We start from the raw sequence: 19,635 nt of genomic DNA on the forward strand, positions 1-19,635 counted from the left end.
CAGGCTGGGTATTTCCTCAGCTGCAGGTTGTAAATCCAACCCGTATCAAAGAGGAAGAGTTCACTCCAAAAGTAAGAGGAGGAAGGCTGCATCCAGGGCACGGCTGGACTGGCAGGGTGACTCAAGGCCACCAGGTTCCCTCTCCACCGCCACGCGGACTGGGTGACTCACGCCGTGGTTCGAACCTGGATGGAGCCGTCTGTTCCGCAGGCAGGAGAGCCCAGCCAGAGCACGTAGGGACAGCGGGATGGGTCATCTCAACCGCAACGGCAAGACGGGTGCAACCAGCCAGCGCCAGCCGGCTTTGGGAATTCAAATCCAAGCAGAGGGACTGCAGGAGGAGAGATGCCTCCAGCCGCGTGCAGAGTTGTGTGCAAGCAAGCTGGCTGAACAATGGAGGATGCTTTCACTTTATAAAATATGTAAATACAATTTTCTCCGCTGCAGAGAGAGAACAAGCAGCTTCGCATGGAGTGGTGCGGACGCCTCACCGTACCAGGCTGTCTTTCTCAAAGGCTCGGTGAATGTGGAGTCACCGCACGTGACACACCAGATGAAGAACAGGCAGGAGGAACAGTTTGGTGATTAGTGGGATGGGGAGAAACAAACAATTTGCATTGCTCTTTCAAAACGGGGAGGGCAGTGAAAAGGAGACTTCCTCAAATCGCTGCAGCAGATGATCCAGATGACTGTGTCTTGGCAAAACTGGGCAGGACTTGGTGAGCCTTTTCTTGGGAAGGCAAAAAAAAGAACTGATCTTTCCAGTGTACTTCTGAAGCCAAAAAAAAAAAAAAAAAGGAACAACTTTTGGTTTTGACCAGCTAGGTCACACAGAAACAGAAATTATTTTGTTTGTAGTAAAGAAGCATGGAAGTGCAAACAAATGGCTTCGTGTGGTTATTTACAGCTCAGCCTACTTTGAGAATGACCGGTCTTGTTTTGTTTTAGAAGCCATTTCCAAGGGGATTTTTTTCCTCTCCTTTGTCTTTTTTTTTTTTTTTTTCTGTGTGAACCACATGCACACACAATAATTAACCCGCGAAGAAGGTCAGAAAGGAAGTGACTAGGGAAGGTGTACTTTAAACATAGACATTCATGAGGCCATGGGCTGTAATTAGCTGGAATGTTTCTCTAAAGATCCCAGGTTACATGCTGAATATAAAATAGTTATTAAAGAGGCAGCTTTTTATTTGTCCTTTTAATTAGTGTGAACCACATGCACACACAATAATTAACCCGCGAAGAAGGTCAGAAAGGAAGTGACTAGGGAAGGTGTACTTTAAACATAGACATTCATGAGGCCATGGGCTGTAATTAGCTGGAATGTTTCTCTAAAGATCCCAGGTTACATGCTGAATATAAAATAGTTATTAAAGAGGCAGCTTTTTATTTGTCCTTTTAATTATCAAGAGCTTTGATGGCTCTTCTGTTCTGCCAAACGGATTTTTTTTTTTTTTTTTCCATTTGGAGACTATTTTGAGATTTATTTCTCTTTTCTGGCTGGGTTTGGTGTAATACACTTTTTAACCTGAGTTGGTTTAGAAAGCATAACTTCTAGTTAGAAATAGTGTTCAGGGTTGTAATGTAACATGAATTTAGGAGTCGTGAATAGCTGGTGTTTGTCACGGACGAAGGGCTTTTGGAAATGGAGAGGAGAAGGCACGTGTACTATCAGCTGTAGGGAAAAAAAAAAGATGGAGCAGTGAGAAAGCAGTCCTAGAGCAGTCGGCTGAGGTGTTTTCTCGATAGGAAAATGCTCATCTTGTTCCACCCAGCCCTGGTCAGGCCTTATCCGGAGTGAGAATGAAGCACAGGCTGTTAAAGGCGTGATTGCCTGCCGGAGCAGACGCAGAGAAGAGCTGTCAGGGTGACCAGGGGAGCAGAAAGGCTGCTGCAGGATGTGGAAGTGCTCAGCCTGGCAGAAGGAAGGCGGGGAGGGGACACCGCTGATTTTTGTGGGTACCTGGCAAGCAGGAAGGGGTGGGAGGAGGGCTATTGAACCTCACTGATGATGCTGGCACAAAACCAAACGGGTATAGATTACCCATAAATACACTTGGTGATCAGATTACAGCAGAAGATGGTTTTTAAATGTCAGAAGCATGATGCTGTCCAGTTGGGGAAGTGGTGTTCAGTCCAGCTGTGAGTGCAGGGACACAGCAAGGTGGCCAGCAAGAGCTCTAGTGTGTGCCTTGGAGCAAGCAGTAGTGAGTCCTGCAGCCTCCACTTGGGAAGTGTGAAGTTTAGACAATTACTTCACATGGGGAGAGGTTTGATCGGTAATTATGGAAGCTAGAGAGCTAGGACCACTGAAGGCTTGAAAGGAATGATGGTTGGTCAAACCAGTTGGAGGTTGTTCAGTTCTGACTTTCTGGGATGATGCTTCAGGGGAATTTTAATACCCAGTGAGGTTATTAGTGGAGCTGCTGCCGATGCACATGATCAGAAGACGTGCTGATCAGTGCCACCCTTTTGTTCTACTGTGTTTCTTTAAACTTTGCAGCAGGGAAGATGTTGGGCAGTGTGACAGCATCCACACAAACTCACAGTACCCCAAGGGATGCTGTAACTGCAGCCGAGCTTCCACTTCCCGTTGGGGTAAAGCGCACTCGTAGCTGGAGTTGAGGGTGTATTGACAGGCTGTGCTCCAAATACAGCTACCAGCTGCAGAGCCGCCCCGCTGAGCCCAACACGCAGAAGAAGAAGAAAGGACTGAGCACCCCTCTGGAGTCTATCATAAAGCAGGAGGAGCAGTGATGAGTAACGCGGCTCGGCACTGGCTGTGGTTTCACAGCGAGGACGAGTTTCCTCCTCTGGCTATACTTTCTGGAAACAATATACGTCTCTTAAAAATGGGGAAAGATTTTTAGTTTTTCTGTGTTGTGCTGCATGGTGAGATGTGGGTTCTGGTTTTTCCTGCCAGCCATGCGGTGAAGGGCTCTCTTCTGCGTGTCGTCAGGAATTACACAAAACGTGCACCAAGAGGTCGGGTTTAAAGCAGAGATTGTCTGCAACCCAGGGGCAAGCTTTTAAATCTCATCAGCCGCAGATGCGTAGTGTTTTCCATGCCAAGCAGCCATTTTAATACATTCCAAATTTTCCTATAACCGCCAGCAGCACGCGTGGTTTGTTCTCAGGTGTGTGTGTCTGTGAGTGTATGCGTGCGGGTGGTGGGAGCAGGGAAGATGGTTTTTCCGAGGGAGATCAGACAGCCTGATGTTGTCCATCCCCAGCAGGAGCTGTTTGGTCTGCTTTCAGAAGCCACCCTCCAGAAGTGAAAAAAAAGTCTCCTGTGGTTAAAGGCAAACATGAAGCAAATGACTTCTTGCAGCCAGAATACATAAAACTTTTTTTTTTTCCTTCTGCAGTCCACTTTTTTTTAAAAGACAAAATCATGCTTCCTCCAGGTAGTCTTACTCCCATCCTCTGGCCTGAGGAAACATCTGCTCTCCGTGGTGGGTTCGGTTGTCCCAGCTAGTCCCCTTTTAGAGTTCCCTTCTCTTCCACTGACACCAGTTGCCTCCACCTGCCCCTGTTCCTGCCCACCAGCCTTCACTGCCGAAGCAAGGAGCCCGCCCTGGTGTCAAGGTTTTGCTCAGGGAAGGTTTAACCATCTTTACTTGGCAGGATTTTAGCAGCTCACGCGCCATGCTGATACACAGCACGTTCCCTTGAGTGGGATCGGGAGCAGGTCTGTTACCTGTGACGCTGTTTGCACAAAGATCACTGGTACGGCAGAAATAAAGTCACCCTGGCCAGCCCCGTGTCCTTGCAGCCTCTTTGTCTGTGTTATGCACTGGTTAGTGTCTCTTTGGAACTGGGGCTTTGGATCGCGGTGCTGCAGTGTGCTGAATGGTGGTTGGGAGCAGGATTGTCGCGGACAAATTGGGCATGGACTCCTGGAGAGGAGCACTCTGCTGTTGGGGAGGTCTCGTAGACCAGGGCTACTCAGCAGCTTTTCAGCAAATTTTTTTTTTTTTTTTCATGGAAAGTTTATGGGCTTTTGGTTTGCTTTTGAAACAAAACCATTTCCACCGTACTCAGAAACTTGTCTGTCCCAGTTCCACCACCAAGGTGAGCTGCGGTGGCAAGGTGGAGCGCTGTGGATGGTTGTGTTGGGGCTTGACCCACGGCTGTTTGTTCAGGTGGTCTTTGACTGTCGGCATTTCCCTCTCTGATGTGCTCTTCCTTTGCTGTCGTGATCCCCCCGGTGGGTTTGCCTGTTGTGTTTTCAGGCTTACTGGTGACAACGTGCCTTACTGGGGAAAAGAGAAAACCCCAGAGGGGCCCAGTGTGGATTCTACCCTCCAGGCGTGGAAGGATTGATCTGTGTTTCCCCCCCCCCCCATGAGGAAAGTTGCCCAGTGGTGGGATTTCTCTCTGGCAGAGACCAGAAGGCATTGTGCCCTGCTGGCCAGTACGTCGCCTGTCCCCTCTGCTAGTCACCATGGTCCCACCACTGTTTTTCCTTCGTGGAAGGGGAAACAGTTTTTTGTTCTGACCCGTCTGGTGGTTTCCCGTGTGTCATTCCTTCGACATTTCAACCCACCCTGAGGAGGACTTCTGCCCCTGAGCTGGCTGTTGAAGGGGTTGGATACTGGGTGGAAAGTGGCTGCTGGTCTTCATCTCTGTGACTGCACAAACCAAAAGCAGGCAAGGGATGAAAACAAGGGAGCAGAGCACAGGAGCAGGTGTGCGACCAGGCGTGGAACTGCCGAGGGGTGCAGCGAGCGCTGGAGGAGAGCTTCCCTTGGTGGGAACGGGAAAGATCCTGCTGGGAAGAAGTTTATTTGTGCTCTGTGTCACATGCATTTTATTGCCACAGATGGGCACGGAAAAGCAGTTCAGAAAAGGAAGAAAATTGTAATTGCTGTTAAGAACATGTATATGCAGCCTTGGGAGGGTTTTGTGATTCTCCAGAAGTTAAATGTACAAGATGTCTTCTCACTGAGTGGTGACACTCTTCTTCCAACCAGCACACAAAGTGTTTGGTTCCATTCCAACAGCGTATTTGATGTATCATCGTTGTTATGTTCTTTCACAGAGGTAATGTTGTCCTTGTCTCCTTTCAGAACTGTAGCTGCCGAAGTCAGGAAGCAGATCTCGGGGCAGTATGGAGGCTCTCCCCAGCTTCTCAAAAACCTCAATATTGGAGGCAGCATCTCTCATCACACAACTGTAAGTACTGCTTGGAACATGGGAGAGCGAGGAAGGCGCGCGTGGTTATTCTGATTACCATTTGGAAAGAAATGGCAGCGCTTCTTCCCATGCGGACGGGTTGTTGACCTGGGTGGCCCTGGTAACACTGAGGAGGATAACTCCATGCAAAACTTGCTAATTTTGGAGGTCTCTGTCTTGACAAGGGGCTCCCTTGACCACATTGTAGTTGTTTTATCCCAGAACAGCTTGGACTGTGTGTTAAATTCCACGTGCATGTGGTTCTCCCTATGAGGAGCTCTTTGCAAGCTCGTGCGCTTCACCTAGCTGTTTGCTTGTGTTGCTTGTCACTCTTGAGAGTGGGACCACAGTGGCTGTTACAGAGCTCATCCGCTCTTCAGAGGTATGTTAAATGTTACTGTGGAGGTTGAATGTGGTTGTTCCGCAGGAATGTATATTTGCTCACAAGTTTGCAGTCCGCTTTCAAGAGCAGCTGAAATGCAGGCCAAGCTGTCAGAACCACCCTCACTGAAGTCAGGTTTTCTTGCATGGCCTGCCAGTAACCTTCAGAAAGTATTCAGTGTGGTGGGATGCAAAGTGCTCAGCAAACTTTTTCAGGCCGGAACTGTGTTTTTGGAAGTGTTCCTTTGATTTGGGTTGTTGCTTCGGGTCATAGCAGTTTCTTTTGCAGCTGTCAACTTAAAAAAACCCAAATATTATAGCATCTTGTTTTCTTCAAAGAGGGTTGATTAGGTCAGGCAGTACTGGAAGTGTGCCCTGAATTTGATCGTCTGTGCAAGTGTTCTGAGGTTACAAGAGTTCTTCTCTTGTTTTGGAGTAGGGTCCTGTAGAGTTTCCTCAGTTCTTGTGTTGCTCTCTGTCCCAAGTCATGCGTTAAAGCTTTCTCACGCGGAGCACAAACGCGTCCTTGGAGCTGGTATCATGTCACAAGGGCTCTCCCAGACTAAGCTGACCCCTAGCTTAGAAGAATGACTCCGCTGCAGGCTGGAGGTTCATCTTTAAGGAGACAGGGCTCTGCCAGAGTCCCTGGGGACTGCAGAGGGCTGGAATTCCTGTCCTTTGCCTCTGCATCGGCTGCGAGAGTGCAGTCAGACCAGGAGGCTGGCATTGTCAGCGTGTCCCCAGCCTTATGGTGAGTGAGGGCACGGGAGGAGGGGCTGATGAGAGCGGTGTGGCCAGGGCTTTATCGCAGCAATCTCTGCAGGGATGTGGAATGATAATGCAAAGCCCTGACTTGGCAGTTCTGTGTGGTCTTTTGCATAATCCAGCATTAGGTAATAGGGAGGGACCCCTGCTATTAGTGGCGTACGCAGGATGGAGCGCTCAGGGTCATTGAATCCACTTCCCTGCTGCAATGGAGAGCTGAGGAATAGACGCTGACTTTGGAAGGACCCGTTGGGTGTCCATCCCACAAACTCATCTCACATGTGGTTTCATCTTGGAACAAGTTGGCTGAGTTGCCTTTCTGCTCCCCATTGCCTTCATAAAGCAAGATCTCTTCTGTGTGCACTCCTCCAGGCTGTTCCTCAGCCAGCTGTATTTTTGAGAACTGTTTTTCCTTGTACCACCTCCTTTTGCTCTGATTTGTCTCTTTCCACTTTTTCTTCCTATTTCTAAGGTTTTTCTGTTCTGCCACCATCAAAGTGTGCATGCTCAAAGCTTCAGTCCTGTTGATCTTCACGAGTAATTCTTAATGCAGGATTGCTGGTCACAGTATTGTCAGCCATGGTGTTCAGTTCTGCTCTCTTTCATTATCCTGTTCTGTTGTGTTTTCTAGTAAATATATGCAAGAATCTATAAAAATCCTGGAAAAGGTCATGCTAGCTGGAGGCAGGCTCTGAGCCTTTCCTATCAAACTGCATTGCGTGATGGCTGATGTGATAAGCTCCTAGTTTGTCATGTTAAATTCTGATGCTCTTCAGAACCATGATTAACACGGAGCGATAGCTTGTAGGAGATAGTCTGCAGGAAAAGTAGATCTAGTTAAGTCATGAGTCTATATCCTGAGGCTGCATAATGTGACAGAGGTTTGCCTGTACTGAATTTTGGGTTAATTTCTCTCCCTTAGGCGTCCGTCACAATCTGCTGTGCCTGCCTGTCCTGGTTTGATAACAAATGTTATGCAGAGAGAGAGCATTGCTGCTGTGAAGCTGGAAGAACTGTTGGCTCTGGAAAAGTTCAGAAGTTTGTCTGTCATCAGGCTTTTACGGAGAAGAAATAGAAAGCCCTGAATCTGCATGGCAGTTTTGTGTAGCCATACTGGTTTGAAAGCCTGGAGTAAGGCGCACAGTGTGGGTTTAAATAGGAAATTTGTGCTAAAATGTCTGGGTATTTTGACAATGGCAGCGAGTTGCACTGTTGAGTGTGCAGCATGGAACTGGGGGACTTCTAGTAATCATGCAGATGTGGTCTCTCCTGTCCAGCGCATCTTGCTCGTCGTGTCGAGCGCTTCCATAGGTGGTTATGATCCAGATAAGGTCAGCGCTGGTTCTCTGCTGCTTATGGTAATTTGTCCAAGACTCTTATCACACACAGTCCACTGGAGATATTTTTATGGAGAAATGTATGTTTTTGTGAATGAAGGGCCCTCGGCACTCGTTTGGTTGGGTCTTTTAGTTTCTTGTTGACCGAAGGTGGTGCCGGGACTTTTCACACTCAGCAGACTTGTGTGTGGTTGAGCCTGGGATAGATGCAAAAACCTGTCAGCTGGATTTTAGCAAGTCTCCTTCCGTTGGCTTCACGAGCAGCAAAGCGCTGCCAGAACTGTTTCTAATTCAGCATCTGGTAGAGCTGGGGAGAAAGCACTGCTTTGAAATGACTGTACAGGAGCTTGCGGTTTATTATTGTCAGCCTCCACCCTTCTGCTGCTTGAGGAGCAGCTGATTTCAATGGCACATCCTCAAACCACAGATACAGGTCCAGAGCCTGCAGAGGCTTTGCCTGTGTGAGCTGGCGTGCTGAATGGGACCCCTCGCAGGACCTTTTGTTTTTGCAATCGAGAACAGAAGGCACTGACAGCTTGTTACTGAGAAATAGGAGCTGGTCGGGTCTTGGAGTTAGCCGAAGGAGATTTTATTTTTTGCAGTTACTTCTGCAAGTCTCTCTAAACCCACTGGTAAATCAAGTGTGCGTTGGCACCTTGCTGTTTGTGTTCTGGGCTGTAAGCCACGTGCTGTGCTCATCTTCGGTGCATCGGGAGTTCGGTGTTCCCCTGCGGGAGCCTGGGCTTCTCCAGCTCCCACCGACCTCGCAGCCTGGATGCACTGAAAGCGGAGCTCGCGCTTCCCGTTGAAGAATTCCCCAGCCTCTTGCAGGATGGGGTATTTGCTGTGTTTATTTGATGAACTGGACTGTTTACTATGGGCTATTATAATCCCTGGTGACTAACCACTTTCTTTTCTCTCCAAGTTTATTTTTCCTGTTGAGCAACTCCTTGTGCCTGGTGTCTGTTAACTCCATCTGCTCAGCCTCGGCTGCACCGCTCATTTCTGCTCATCGCTGCGTGCAGCGGCCCTGCTCCTCTCCCCGCATTTCTGCGGGAGTTTTACCTGGATGGAGCTGGATTCTGGAGGGGTTCAAGGCCAGGCTGGATGAGGCTTTGAGCAACCTGGGCTAGTGAGAGGTGTCCCTGCCCATGGCAGGGGGTGGAACTCAATTATTTTCAAGGAGCCTTTCAACCCAAACCATTCTGTGATTCTATGGTTGTCAGAGATTAGCACGAGTTACTGTTGAAGCAACCCAAATTTTTCTCTCAGTCTCGGTGTGCGTGCCTTGATTTGCTGTTTAGTGGCCCCTTGTTGTGCTGCTTTGGTGTAGGAAGAGCTTTGGTGTTGTCAGAGTTTCGGTTTGTGTCTGCAGATGGACTCATAGTCCATTTTTTCCCCCTTGTGTGCTGTCCTCTTGTGAGGGCAGATGATGTTATCAAAGGACAGCAAATAATCACTAGGTGTGCGGACCTCTCTTCAGTTCCTAGCTTGTAGCCCAGCTCTTTCTGTGTCTTGTTCTATATTCAGCAACTTCTGTTGCTTAATGATATGTGTATTTTTCAAATTAAAGACTTATAAAGTCTTGGATTTCTGAATACTTCACTTCTGAGTGCCAAAGATAGTCATTGAAATGTTTTTGGTTGTTGTCCAAAAGCTGATTTTTTTTTTCCCTAAGAAAATAAATTTTTTTTTTTTAGAGGTATATTTTAAATAGAAGAGCAACATTTCACAGAACTTGCAAATAAGCAGAATGAATGTATGCTCAGTTGATGACACTGTTTCCAAAGGGTGAGGGGTGGTATCTCCTGCCTGTTGGTGTACGTTACGGCATAGTCGAGTGTTAGTATGAGGAGGGGCACTGCTACAAGAGATGCTAATTAGTCTGGGAATAAAGGGGTTTGGGTTCCTGAGCATGATGTGATCTGACCACGTCTGCTCTCAGCGCTCCATTTTCTCCGTGTAAAATAAAGGTGCTGACATTTACGTACCTTTGTAAAGCACGGCCGGGTTCTGGGCGTTCTCTGGGCTAATTGAAGCTTTGTCTTGGATTTATGGGATGTCAGACTTTGGTGGTGTGTTCAAATATAGTATCTAATTATTCAGGAAGAGAATATAGGTTCCTTTATATATTTTCATTGTTTATGTTAACATAATTTAAAAGAAGAAGAAAAGATAATTTGTGCAAATGAATGGAAAACACTGCAAGGGAAAACAGGACAGTATCCTGTGCGGCATAGAAACGGGCGTTTTGAAGCGTTCAGAGCCAAGTAATATTATCAGCAAAATCACGAAAATGAAAAGGAAAATGAGCCAAGTCTTAATGCTCTTTCAAAGCTGATTAAGGCTTAATAGTGACTCCCATTATGTGTGTTTCCTGGAGGTTTTGCCCTGCCTCCCGGATGGTCTGTCCTCGGCAGACAGGGGAGGATGGGAGAGGCGTCCACATCCTCTTCCCTGCCTCCTCCGGTTCGGGATTACTCACAGCTCTGGTACAGCCGCTTTCTTTAGTAAATTGAGACTGCTACATACAATTTCTAAAATCAGGAGTGAGTCCTGTTGCAGAGCTCATGAGTGTTTCGTATATTGAGTTGGTGAATCTGGTGTCCATTGAGTGGTTGCTGAGTCTCATTTGTCTGCAGTAACTTAAACAGTTTATACGTTGTCGGAGATAACTAGTCTTAATGAAATGCTATTATACCAAGTAAATTCAGTTACTTAAACAAAGTATTCATGACAGGCCTGTTCATAAATACTCAGAATCTAAAAATGCCATGAAATCCTACTCTTTGTTTATAAAAGTGAGTCGTGACACATCTTTTTCAGGACTAAAATGCATAAACGAACTGATGTTTAGCATAAATGCTGCTAATACCCCAAACTGCAAAAAATTCTTAATATCAGATTCAAATTGCAGTGTAAAAATTTTCAATGTAAGTCTCTCTTGGTCTGCTTGTAGAGTCTTTCATCATAGTGTTGCCAGGGTCCCAGCAAGCAGCAGTGGATGGGATGACCGCTGCTTCATGATGCTGAATTACAGCTGCTTTCCCTTCTCGGTGGTCTTGCATGCTCTGGGGAGCAGGCGGAGCGAGCTCTAGTACTGGCTGTGAGAGAGGATGAAGGATGCAGCCTATGCCAGAGGACACGTGAGCATGGACGGCGTAGATGCGCTGCTGCGACAGTTCCTTTGTACGTACGCGCTCGCAGGCTTTTGCAGTCGTAGGGCAGGTTGAGCACGCTGTTAGCCTTGTTAGCACTAAGCTGACTTTAATGAGACGCGCGTCTGTGTTATCTGGGCTGGCAGGGTTGGCTGGATGTGCTCAGGCTTTGCACCAGCCTGGCTAGTGCTGTTCCTGTGCTGGGCACTGGTGTGGCTCTGCGCAGCCAACGTGGAGCAGTGGGCAAGGAGACTGGAGGCTGGAGGTCCCCTGCGGTCCCCGGAGCTGCAGTCGAGGGGCTGAGCCTCTCCGCGATGCAGGGCTACCTGGCTGCTGGGGCTCCTTGCTGGCGTCTCCAGGTGCCTGAAGCTGGCTTGGACTTCTGTGGTTTGTTAGGTGAAGCTTTGCTCTCTTTTGCAGATGCAGCGATTTCTTCACCTGAGCACACGCATAAACCACTTCAGCTGTCCTCTTGTGCTGCTGCTGAGCTAATAGCATAGGCAGCTCCACGCGACGCCAGCTCTGGCATCTTCATCTGTCTCCTGGTTAATCCATACCCTGGATGAATTGCCCACTGCTAATTGAGAGGTGGCTGTGCCAGGTATTTTCCACGCAGAAGAGCATGCGTGTTTGTGGTTACCACGGCTCAGCTTGCACAGTTCAGAGCCACCGTAGTTTGCCTGGGTGAACCCTGAGGGTCTGGAGGGATCCTTGCTCATCCGATGTGCTTCTGCCAAAGCTGGCAGTCTGTGATTTTTCTGCAGTGTCTGGCCAAACTGTGTGGCCTTTTCATTTCTTTAATAATGGAGCTTTGATGTTTTCTTCGTCTCATTCTCCGCACTCTGTTTTGGTGCAGTTTATCAGAGGGTAGCTCTTTCAGATCAGTCTCAGCACTTAACATTTTTGATATCAAAGTCTTTGTGTTCTTGAACTACTCTCTTGGTGAAATTCCATGATTCTTAGGCATCAAAGGAGATATTGTCTGTCTTCTTACCCATCCTTGGAGGCATAACTCGTGTCTTTCTGGGCTTGGTAAGAGATGGCTTTGGTATTCCCAGATAACCAGTTAATCTCTGATTAATAATAATATTTCTATACCCAAATGGCTTCTTACATTAGCAGCTGGTTATAATAGCAAATAACCTAGCAATGTTTGTACATAAAGCATCTCACTGGTTTTATGACTGGCTGTCACTTGTTATATGTAGGATCCTTCTTTTGGTAGGTGTATTTACAAAGATTTCCTTCCATTAGAAGCTTTTTCCATTTCACGGATTGTGATGGTACCTGGATTTGACACACCTTAATGGCTCCTTGGGCTCGTCTGTAAAAAGAATCCAAAACTTAATAATAACTATTCTCTGATCTGAAAAATGGAGCCTTCAGACTATTTTGAAAACAATTTCTGTCTTAACAGAGAATGCTTACAGAAATCTTTGAGGCACGTTTGCAATTTGAAATAAAGGACTTTTATCAGCTGTTCTCTATAGCAATTACATCTTTCAAAAGACTAAGCAAAAGAAGTAATAAGAGCTAGAGCAAAGCAGGAGATCTGGAACTGCATTCCAGAGGCAGTACGCATGTGTGGGGGGTAATGACTGCACTTACGCTGGGGAGGTGTCTTCTTTGTTGAGGGCTGGTAGCTGTCTGTGGTTGATGAGAAGCAGAGATTGCCTAGGAATCTTCTTGGTTTGTTTGAATAATTCCCTGTATTATAAATGCAGACAAAAAAATGTAATGCAGGAGTTCTCTGTGCTCACTAGTCGCTAGGCATGTGAGGTTAGGGGTATGGCTTTTCTGAAATGCAGCAATAGCTGTAGATGAATATGCGATTCTTAGAATTTGGATCCAGTGATGGCCCATTTTGGAGTAAGTGTTTAAGTGAAAGAAAATGTAATTTATGCAAGCCAAACGTGCTTTTTAATACTTGAGCATTGTCAGTGGTCAATATTGCACTGCTCGTGCTTCAAAACCTCTTGGAGTGACTGTGGCTGTAGCTCACACTGTAGAATCACGGAATGGTTTGGGTTGGAAGGGACCTTAAAGATCATCCACCCAGCCCCCCTGCCATGGGCAGGGACACCTCACACTAGACCAGGTTGCTCAGAGCTCCATCCAGCCTGACCTGGAATATTTCCAGGGATGAGGCATCCACCACTTCTGGGCAACCTGTGCCAGTGTTTCACCACCCTCATTATAAAAAGCCTTCCTTTTATCTGGTCGGAATCTCCCCTCTTTTAGTTTAAAACCATTACCCCTTGTCCTGTCACAACTGGCTCTACTAAAATGTCTGTTTGTCACCTGATAAGCCTCCTTTAAGTACTGAAAGGCTGCAAATAAATAAAAGATTTAAAAAGAAATCTGATGGTTCTGTTTAGCAAATACATTTCTTTAAACCGTTACCTTCTTTAACTTGCCTGCAATTTTTTTTTTTTTTAACGTGTTACATTTCTTGTATTCTTAGATTTACGCTGAGTGCTTCCTACGGTAGGTCAGATTTGACTCCTGTTGCAGTTCCCTGAGATACCAGGATCCCTGGAAGGGTGACAGGATTTTGCCACAACAAGAAGAGGCCATCTGCATTCCTGAATGCTCAGCGAGGGAAGTGACTGTTTGCCCTGAAGACCTAGCGACAGTTAAGGGAAGGCTGAGGCTCAGCTTTGAAATGTTAATCTGCTCCTTCTGTCCTTCCAAGATTTTGCCCAGGGAGGCAGTGGGTGGGAAGTTGCTGTTAATTTAGAATTTGAAGCTTCGGTGCAATCTGTTACAGTTTTAGCACATTATAAATTGTTTAATATTTAAGGAGGTATTGAAGTTAAGATGGAACTTTGTCCTACTTTCAGAGTTGGCAAGAAATACCACCCTGATTTTGAAGAAGTGCTTAGCTGCCAAGTAAAAATAGTAGTCAGGATCCTATCTGTGATGAGGAGCTCTGCAAGGTTAATTTTTCAAGGTCCCTTATCATATCCTTGCAGGGAATTTTACTCCCACATAGGAGGCAGGAGGTATAACCTTCCAGTCTTTGCCATTGTCTCTTTGACAGGGCGCCAAGTTGTACCGTGAACCTCCCAGGGACTGGGTCTCTGCCCTGGGGAATGCTGCATCTCATTTTAGATAAGAGGAAAATTGGTCTTGGATTGCGTCATGAGCAGCTTGGGTTCACATCTCTGTTCTGCCAGATGCATCCTGCCAAGCCGTGGTGTCATACCCATTTGAAATGCCATTGTGTGTCGTGTCCCCCCACCCAGGAGAGTAAGCGTCTTGGGAGGGCAGGGGTGAGGGAAGGAGAAGGAAATGTGAGGGACACGTTGTTTTTCATGGCTGTGCTGACATTTGCTAGCTGGAAGAGCCTGCAGAATCAGCGTGGGGTCAGTGTGCTGCTTAGAGCATGTCCCACAAGACTCCTCGTGATGCTCAGTACACATGGGTGAGTTAGGCAACAAACCTCTGCAATAATATCCAGAAATGTCCCCTCTGCCCACCTGTGTGTGTAGGGGAAGAACAGGTTAAAGTCCTTCAGGCAAAAATCTGGATGGCTGTGGATACCGGGGTGCACAGCAATGATCTACGCAGGGCTGCTTCTGTGCTTCAGTCCGTCTGTGAGATGGAGATAATTGCTCCTGCCTCTGTTGCCAGATTTGTGCAGCTGCTGCTGCTGTAACTGCTGCTGATGATACAGGTAGGTGCTAAAACGAAGGACGTAAATAGGACAGAGGCACGTTTCGGCTAGCAGGGCACTAAAACTCCAGCAAAATACAATGTTTGCTGTCTGGAGAAGGACAAAGTCAATAGGAAACAAAAGTTTATTTTCAGGCTTTTAAAAGGATATAACGGTGAAGAATAACACAGCCCTAAAGAAGGAAGCCTGGCTGTCCCTACTGCGGGAGGGTTGTAAACCTTTGAAATAGGGTTTCATAACGCAGCTTCTGAGAGCCATAACTGCAGCAGCGCAGGTGCACCTGCGAAACGTGCGCGTTAAATAGTTCCTATCAGCCAAATCCATCAGGCTGGTGTCTTAGTTAAGCTGGCAGAGTGTGTTTCCACGGTCAGGTTAAGGACATATGCAGAATGGTTATTCGCAAGCGTTGTGTTTGGTTTGGGGTGTTGGGCTGGGTCAGTCTGACAAAGAGAGTCCTGTTTGATTTCTTCTGTACGTTCGGTTTATCGGTGCGTTGTGTTTGGTGGCTGCGCTGGCAGGGAGCAGGTCATGCCCCTCTCACTCCTACCCAGCGTCCCCTTTCTCCTTGCGTCGTCCTGTTCAGTTTAGTGGCACCAGAATCGCGCCTGCCCTGAGTGCAGTGGCTGATCCCAGCATAAACACTGCATGAAAACTGTGTTAAGGAATTGGCTGAAACGTTTGGTCTGTAATTACAGGTTGTACAAAATCAAGGAGTGTCTTTAAAAGAGCAGTAGCTGTGGTTCTGGGAGCAGGCTTTCCTTTCTGTGTTTTCAGCATGTATTTGCCACTAATTTACACTGTTCTGTAGTCCTGGCTGGGAAAATGATCAAAGCTCCTGTACAGCTGCAGTTTCCAGGGGACCTCAGGAAACTCTTCTTGGAAGAAATGGACACCCTGTCAACGATTTCTTACAGCAGCGCTCCCGGATGCCCCCGATTGATCTATTACCCAGCTGGTAGGTGGGCTGCACCTTTGCAGATACTTGCCTGAAGTTGCACCTACTGTAGCTTCCCAGGAGCTGTCAGGAGGAATCGAAAAGGCTTTTCCTGGAAGTGGGGTGAAGGTTGCGTGTCCCTAGGACGATGCAGCTCTGTCGGCAGCCTGCCAGCGAGCAGGGCGGTGGGAGAGGACGGCTTCAGAGCCCCTCAGCTGTTCCCCCATTTCTGCTGCAGCGGATTTCAAAACCTTTAATGTGCAGGGACTTGCTATTCCTGTGACAATCCGGAGATCAGCTGTACATCAGGGTGGTGCACAAGGATAAGGGTGTAACTTTTGTAAACTAAGAAAGTATCACAATCCTAATAGGCCAGGGGAGTTGGCTGTTGGGCGCCTCGTTATTTTTCCTGGTGCCACAAGGAGGTGAACTGGGTCTGAAGCCTCAGAGGTGAGATGATAGAGCAGGTTCAGCTCCTCGGTTGGTGGTGGGGCTGGGATGATGAGGTTGGGTAACCTGGTCTTTATCTGAACTCGTCCAGCTCCTTCAGTGGGCACATTTCATCCGATGGACTCATGTGACGATTCCGAGCGACTTTGGCCAGGTTGCAGATCCCACGGGAACAGGCTCTTGTACCCTGTGTCTGTGCTGTGTGGGTGCCCCATCCCTGGAGGGGTTCAAGGCCAGGCTGGGTGAGGCTTTGGGCAACCTGGGCTGGTGGGAGGTGTCCCTGCCCATGGCAGGGGTGGGACTTGATCATCTTTAAGGTCCCTTCCCCCCAAACCATTCTGTGACTCTGATTCTTGGTCTCATCCACAACTTCAGGGGGATGGAGGAATGGTTGAGGCATCGGCAGTGAGAGCCGTGAGAGGAGCTGTCGTGGTTCGGTTCAGATGCTGAGACACCGTTTGGGTTCATTTTCCTTGCTGGTGCATTTGTTCATCCTTATTTCCTCCTCCTCTTTCCTCACTTCTTCCCCCACAAATATCTAAAGCTTAAAATAATGCGCTTGCCTTTTATCTGCCAATAGTCTGACACGAAGTAGTTCCTCTTCATACCCATGAATTTATGTTTGGCCTGTTTACTCAGGTGCTAGACAGTATTTCTGGCTGCACAGATGGCGAGACTAATACAGGCTTCTGGGTTTGACTTTTATGTTTGTTTACATCTTCATGGTACAATAGTTCTCTGAAGAGACAAACGGGAGAACTGGCAAGTGCAGCCTTGGCCCTGATCCTGGGGTGTATGAAGGGCTTGGAAAGCCCTGGGACGTGGTGTTGGGTCCCCCCTCAGCACAGCCAGCCCTTGGGATCAGGGGTTTACCACCAGAGCCTGTTCTTTCATCTTTTGTCCAACACATTTTGTCTTGGTGGCCAAGTGGAACTGGAGCTGTAGGATGGGGAGTGGGGAAACGCCGTGCGTTTGGGGCAGCGGCAGTTCATCGGAGGAAAGGATTGTTCGCATGCTGTAGTATTGCTCTTCTGAACAAAACCCCTGCTTTTAGCAATTCCTCAGCAATAACCTGTCACTTCAGAGCTGTAGGTTTTCTCAGTTATCTGGTGCCAAGCGGAGATGGTCCGTCTGCATGGAAGAAGCCGTGCGAGGTGGTGACATGTTAACTGTAACGTGGGAAAGAGCACCGACAAGTTCTGCTCGTCGCGAGCTTTGCAGTGATGACAACAGTTACAGCTCTCTGCTTTGTGTTTTCAACAGTTCTCCAAGTCACATCCTTTAAGTTATTTCAAGAGTTCAGGATGAAAAGGGGAAAAAAGGTGGTGGGGTCAGAGTTCAATAGATGATGATGGTGCATTTCTTTACACAGAAATTAATTTGTATCTTTTACCTAAATTGCAGAATGAAATACTGAGTTTCTAGACATCATATTTTTTTGGTGGGCCAAAATAAAATAAAATGTTGATTCATTCCAGAACTTTTTGGCAATAGAAGTTTAAAAACTGGAATTTGAGACTGATACAGCAATTTTTTTGAGAAGCACATGTAAAACTTAAGTTCCAAATATTCTTTTTAAAATCATCTCCAACAGGAAGACAAGCTAAAGGATAGTTCCCTGTCTCACAGAAATTGTCTGGATGACAGGAAAGAGGAAGCAGTAGAGAAAAACTGCTGATTTTTGGTGTGTTTTTGTGACTCATCTTAGACCACCCAGCCTCGCTGGGATGTGCCAGGGAATTCTAGGAAATCTGTCAGTTGCTCTAGAAACAGGTTCCTCAAAACTTGTTTTTAGTGTTTCCTTTTCTTAATGTCTGTTTATGCACAGCCCCATAGGATATTGATCTCATATCAGAATATATATATGCATTTATATAATATACATATGTAAAAATACACAGTTACACAATGTGAGTACGTATCCAGTTTATGCAATTTCTTTTTTTCATGTGTCTATAAAAAACTCACTTTTTTCAGCACAGCGAGATCAGTCCTGCCAGTGAAATCTGCTGTTTTGCTGCACGTGTGTTTGTTCAGCCATTCCTTGTGCTTCAGGTGCAAGACTTGTGTCCAGTAAAGATGCTTTTGAAGCCTCTGTTTTATTTAGAGCAGTGTCCCTGGCGTGGGCAGTCGTCATGGCACCGAAAGTTCTAATATCAGGGAGAAGAAGTGGTTAAACTTGTACCTGTGGTGGCTGAACATTGTCTTTTGTGTTCTGCAGAGAAGAGATTTAATTGTAAATAATGTTAGTCTGTAGAGTTCTGAGGCTTTGTGAGTTGCTGGTAAATCAGCCCTGCTCTGGATTCCTCTCTGGGGGCTGTGCCTGGGGGTGAAAGGGTTCCTTGCTCAGGGTGAAGGTTCCCTTTGTGATCAGAGCAGCATGGTGAAAAGAAATCCAAAGTCATACACATGGCAAATAAAGTGTAATGTTTTCTTTTGATGCAAACTGATTACTTTATTGAAAACATATGAAAGTGCCTTTTTTTTTTTTTTGAGATGATCTTGGTATGCATCATAGAAATGTGCAGAGAAATGCCAGATAAAAGATAAGAGATGAAAAATTGCTTTATGATATGTTAGCAAAGGCTAACATCACTAGTGTTAATTATCATCTTGATACAAGATCAAGCTTCCTCAACAAGGCAGAAGAACTGGCTTAAAAACCAGAGTACAATATGTGCATGTCATTTTTTTTCCTTTCTCTCTCTTTTAAGACCCTTCCATGGCTTGTCTTTTCCCAGGTACCACTTACCGAGGCTGTGGACCCGATTGACCTGGAGGATTACCTTATCACACACCCCATCGCAGTGGAGTCCGGACCCCTGCGCGACTTGCTGGAGTTTCCTCCCGATGACATCGAGGTGGTGTACACCCCCCGAGAATGTCGAACGCTTGTGTCGGCTGTGCCCGAGGAGAGGTAGGAGGTGGCAGGGTGACGCCTTGCTCAAGGGAATTGATTTTTCTGGATTTGAGTATCTACGAGGCTGAAGCCTGGAATTTTTGTCTGTAAATGCCTGAAAGAGTAAATGCAAACCTAAGTGGAAGTGTGTAGGTTTCATTATCGTGTCTGTGATTTTGAAGGTGTTTGGTTTTATTCTTTTAACAGTGAGATGGACCCTCACGTGAGAGACTGCGTCAGAAGTTACACAGAAGACTGGGCAATTGTGAACAGAAAGTGAGTTTGCTTGTGGTATTTGTCAGCTTGATTTCATATTTAATTTTTTTGCAGGATGGCTAGCTGGTATGAGGAGGCTCAAAAATGATTGTCCTGGCTACAGATTTCATGTGCCCTGGCTCTGAGTCGCGCAGCTCAGCTGAACTGATGCCTTGTGTGTAGCTGAAATAGTGCTTTGTGTTTTGAAAATTAGATCTCAGACGTCAAAAATCCTCGGGGCATTTTTGAAAATCTAGGCCATTTTAGCCAACAGTTGCTCCTTTAGAATGGTAGAGAAATTGGGGAATGTGAACGAGTAAAATTACTTTCAGAATTTGTTTCTTTCTTTGGTCTGTGTATTTTTAACTCTTTTTAGAGAGAAGTTGCATTAATTTTGTAACAATGTAAGATTTATGTGCAGGAACAACCTTCTAATAGATAAGGTGCCCTCTGCAGTACTCATTTGTTTCCAAAGCGACTTTGAGAAAGTACATAATTTATACAAATAACTGTTAATATTTGGACTATCACAACAGTTACCTAGCGAGTTAACAGTTTAGAGAAATGTGCATGCATCTATTAATTTCTGGAAATTAGCA

General features: G+C 46.5%; 1 protein-coding gene across 1 annotated transcript in view; it reads left to right on the forward strand.

The window, feature by feature from the left end:
* Nucleotides 1-247: 247 nt before the first annotated feature.
* The window catches only part of DOCK7 (dedicator of cytokinesis 7), a 95,207-nt gene continuing 75,819 nt past the window's right edge, over nucleotides 248-19,635 (forward strand). The window contains exons 1-4 of the mRNA XM_010083766.1: nucleotides 248-366; nucleotides 5,073-5,178; nucleotides 18,624-18,799; nucleotides 18,989-19,057. Of these exons, the coding sequence (XP_010082068.1) occupies nucleotides 248-366; nucleotides 5,073-5,178; nucleotides 18,624-18,799; nucleotides 18,989-19,057 (470 nt within the window). The remainder of the gene's footprint in view (nucleotides 367-5,072; nucleotides 5,179-18,623; nucleotides 18,800-18,988; nucleotides 19,058-19,635) is intronic.

The sequence above is a fragment of the Pterocles gutturalis genome, unplaced genomic scaffold, assembly GCF_000699245.1.
Source record: "Pterocles gutturalis isolate BGI_N339 unplaced genomic scaffold, ASM69924v1 scaffold7005, whole genome shotgun sequence".
Classification (NCBI taxonomy): Eukaryota; Metazoa; Chordata; class Aves; order Pterocliformes; family Pteroclidae; genus Pterocles; species Pterocles gutturalis.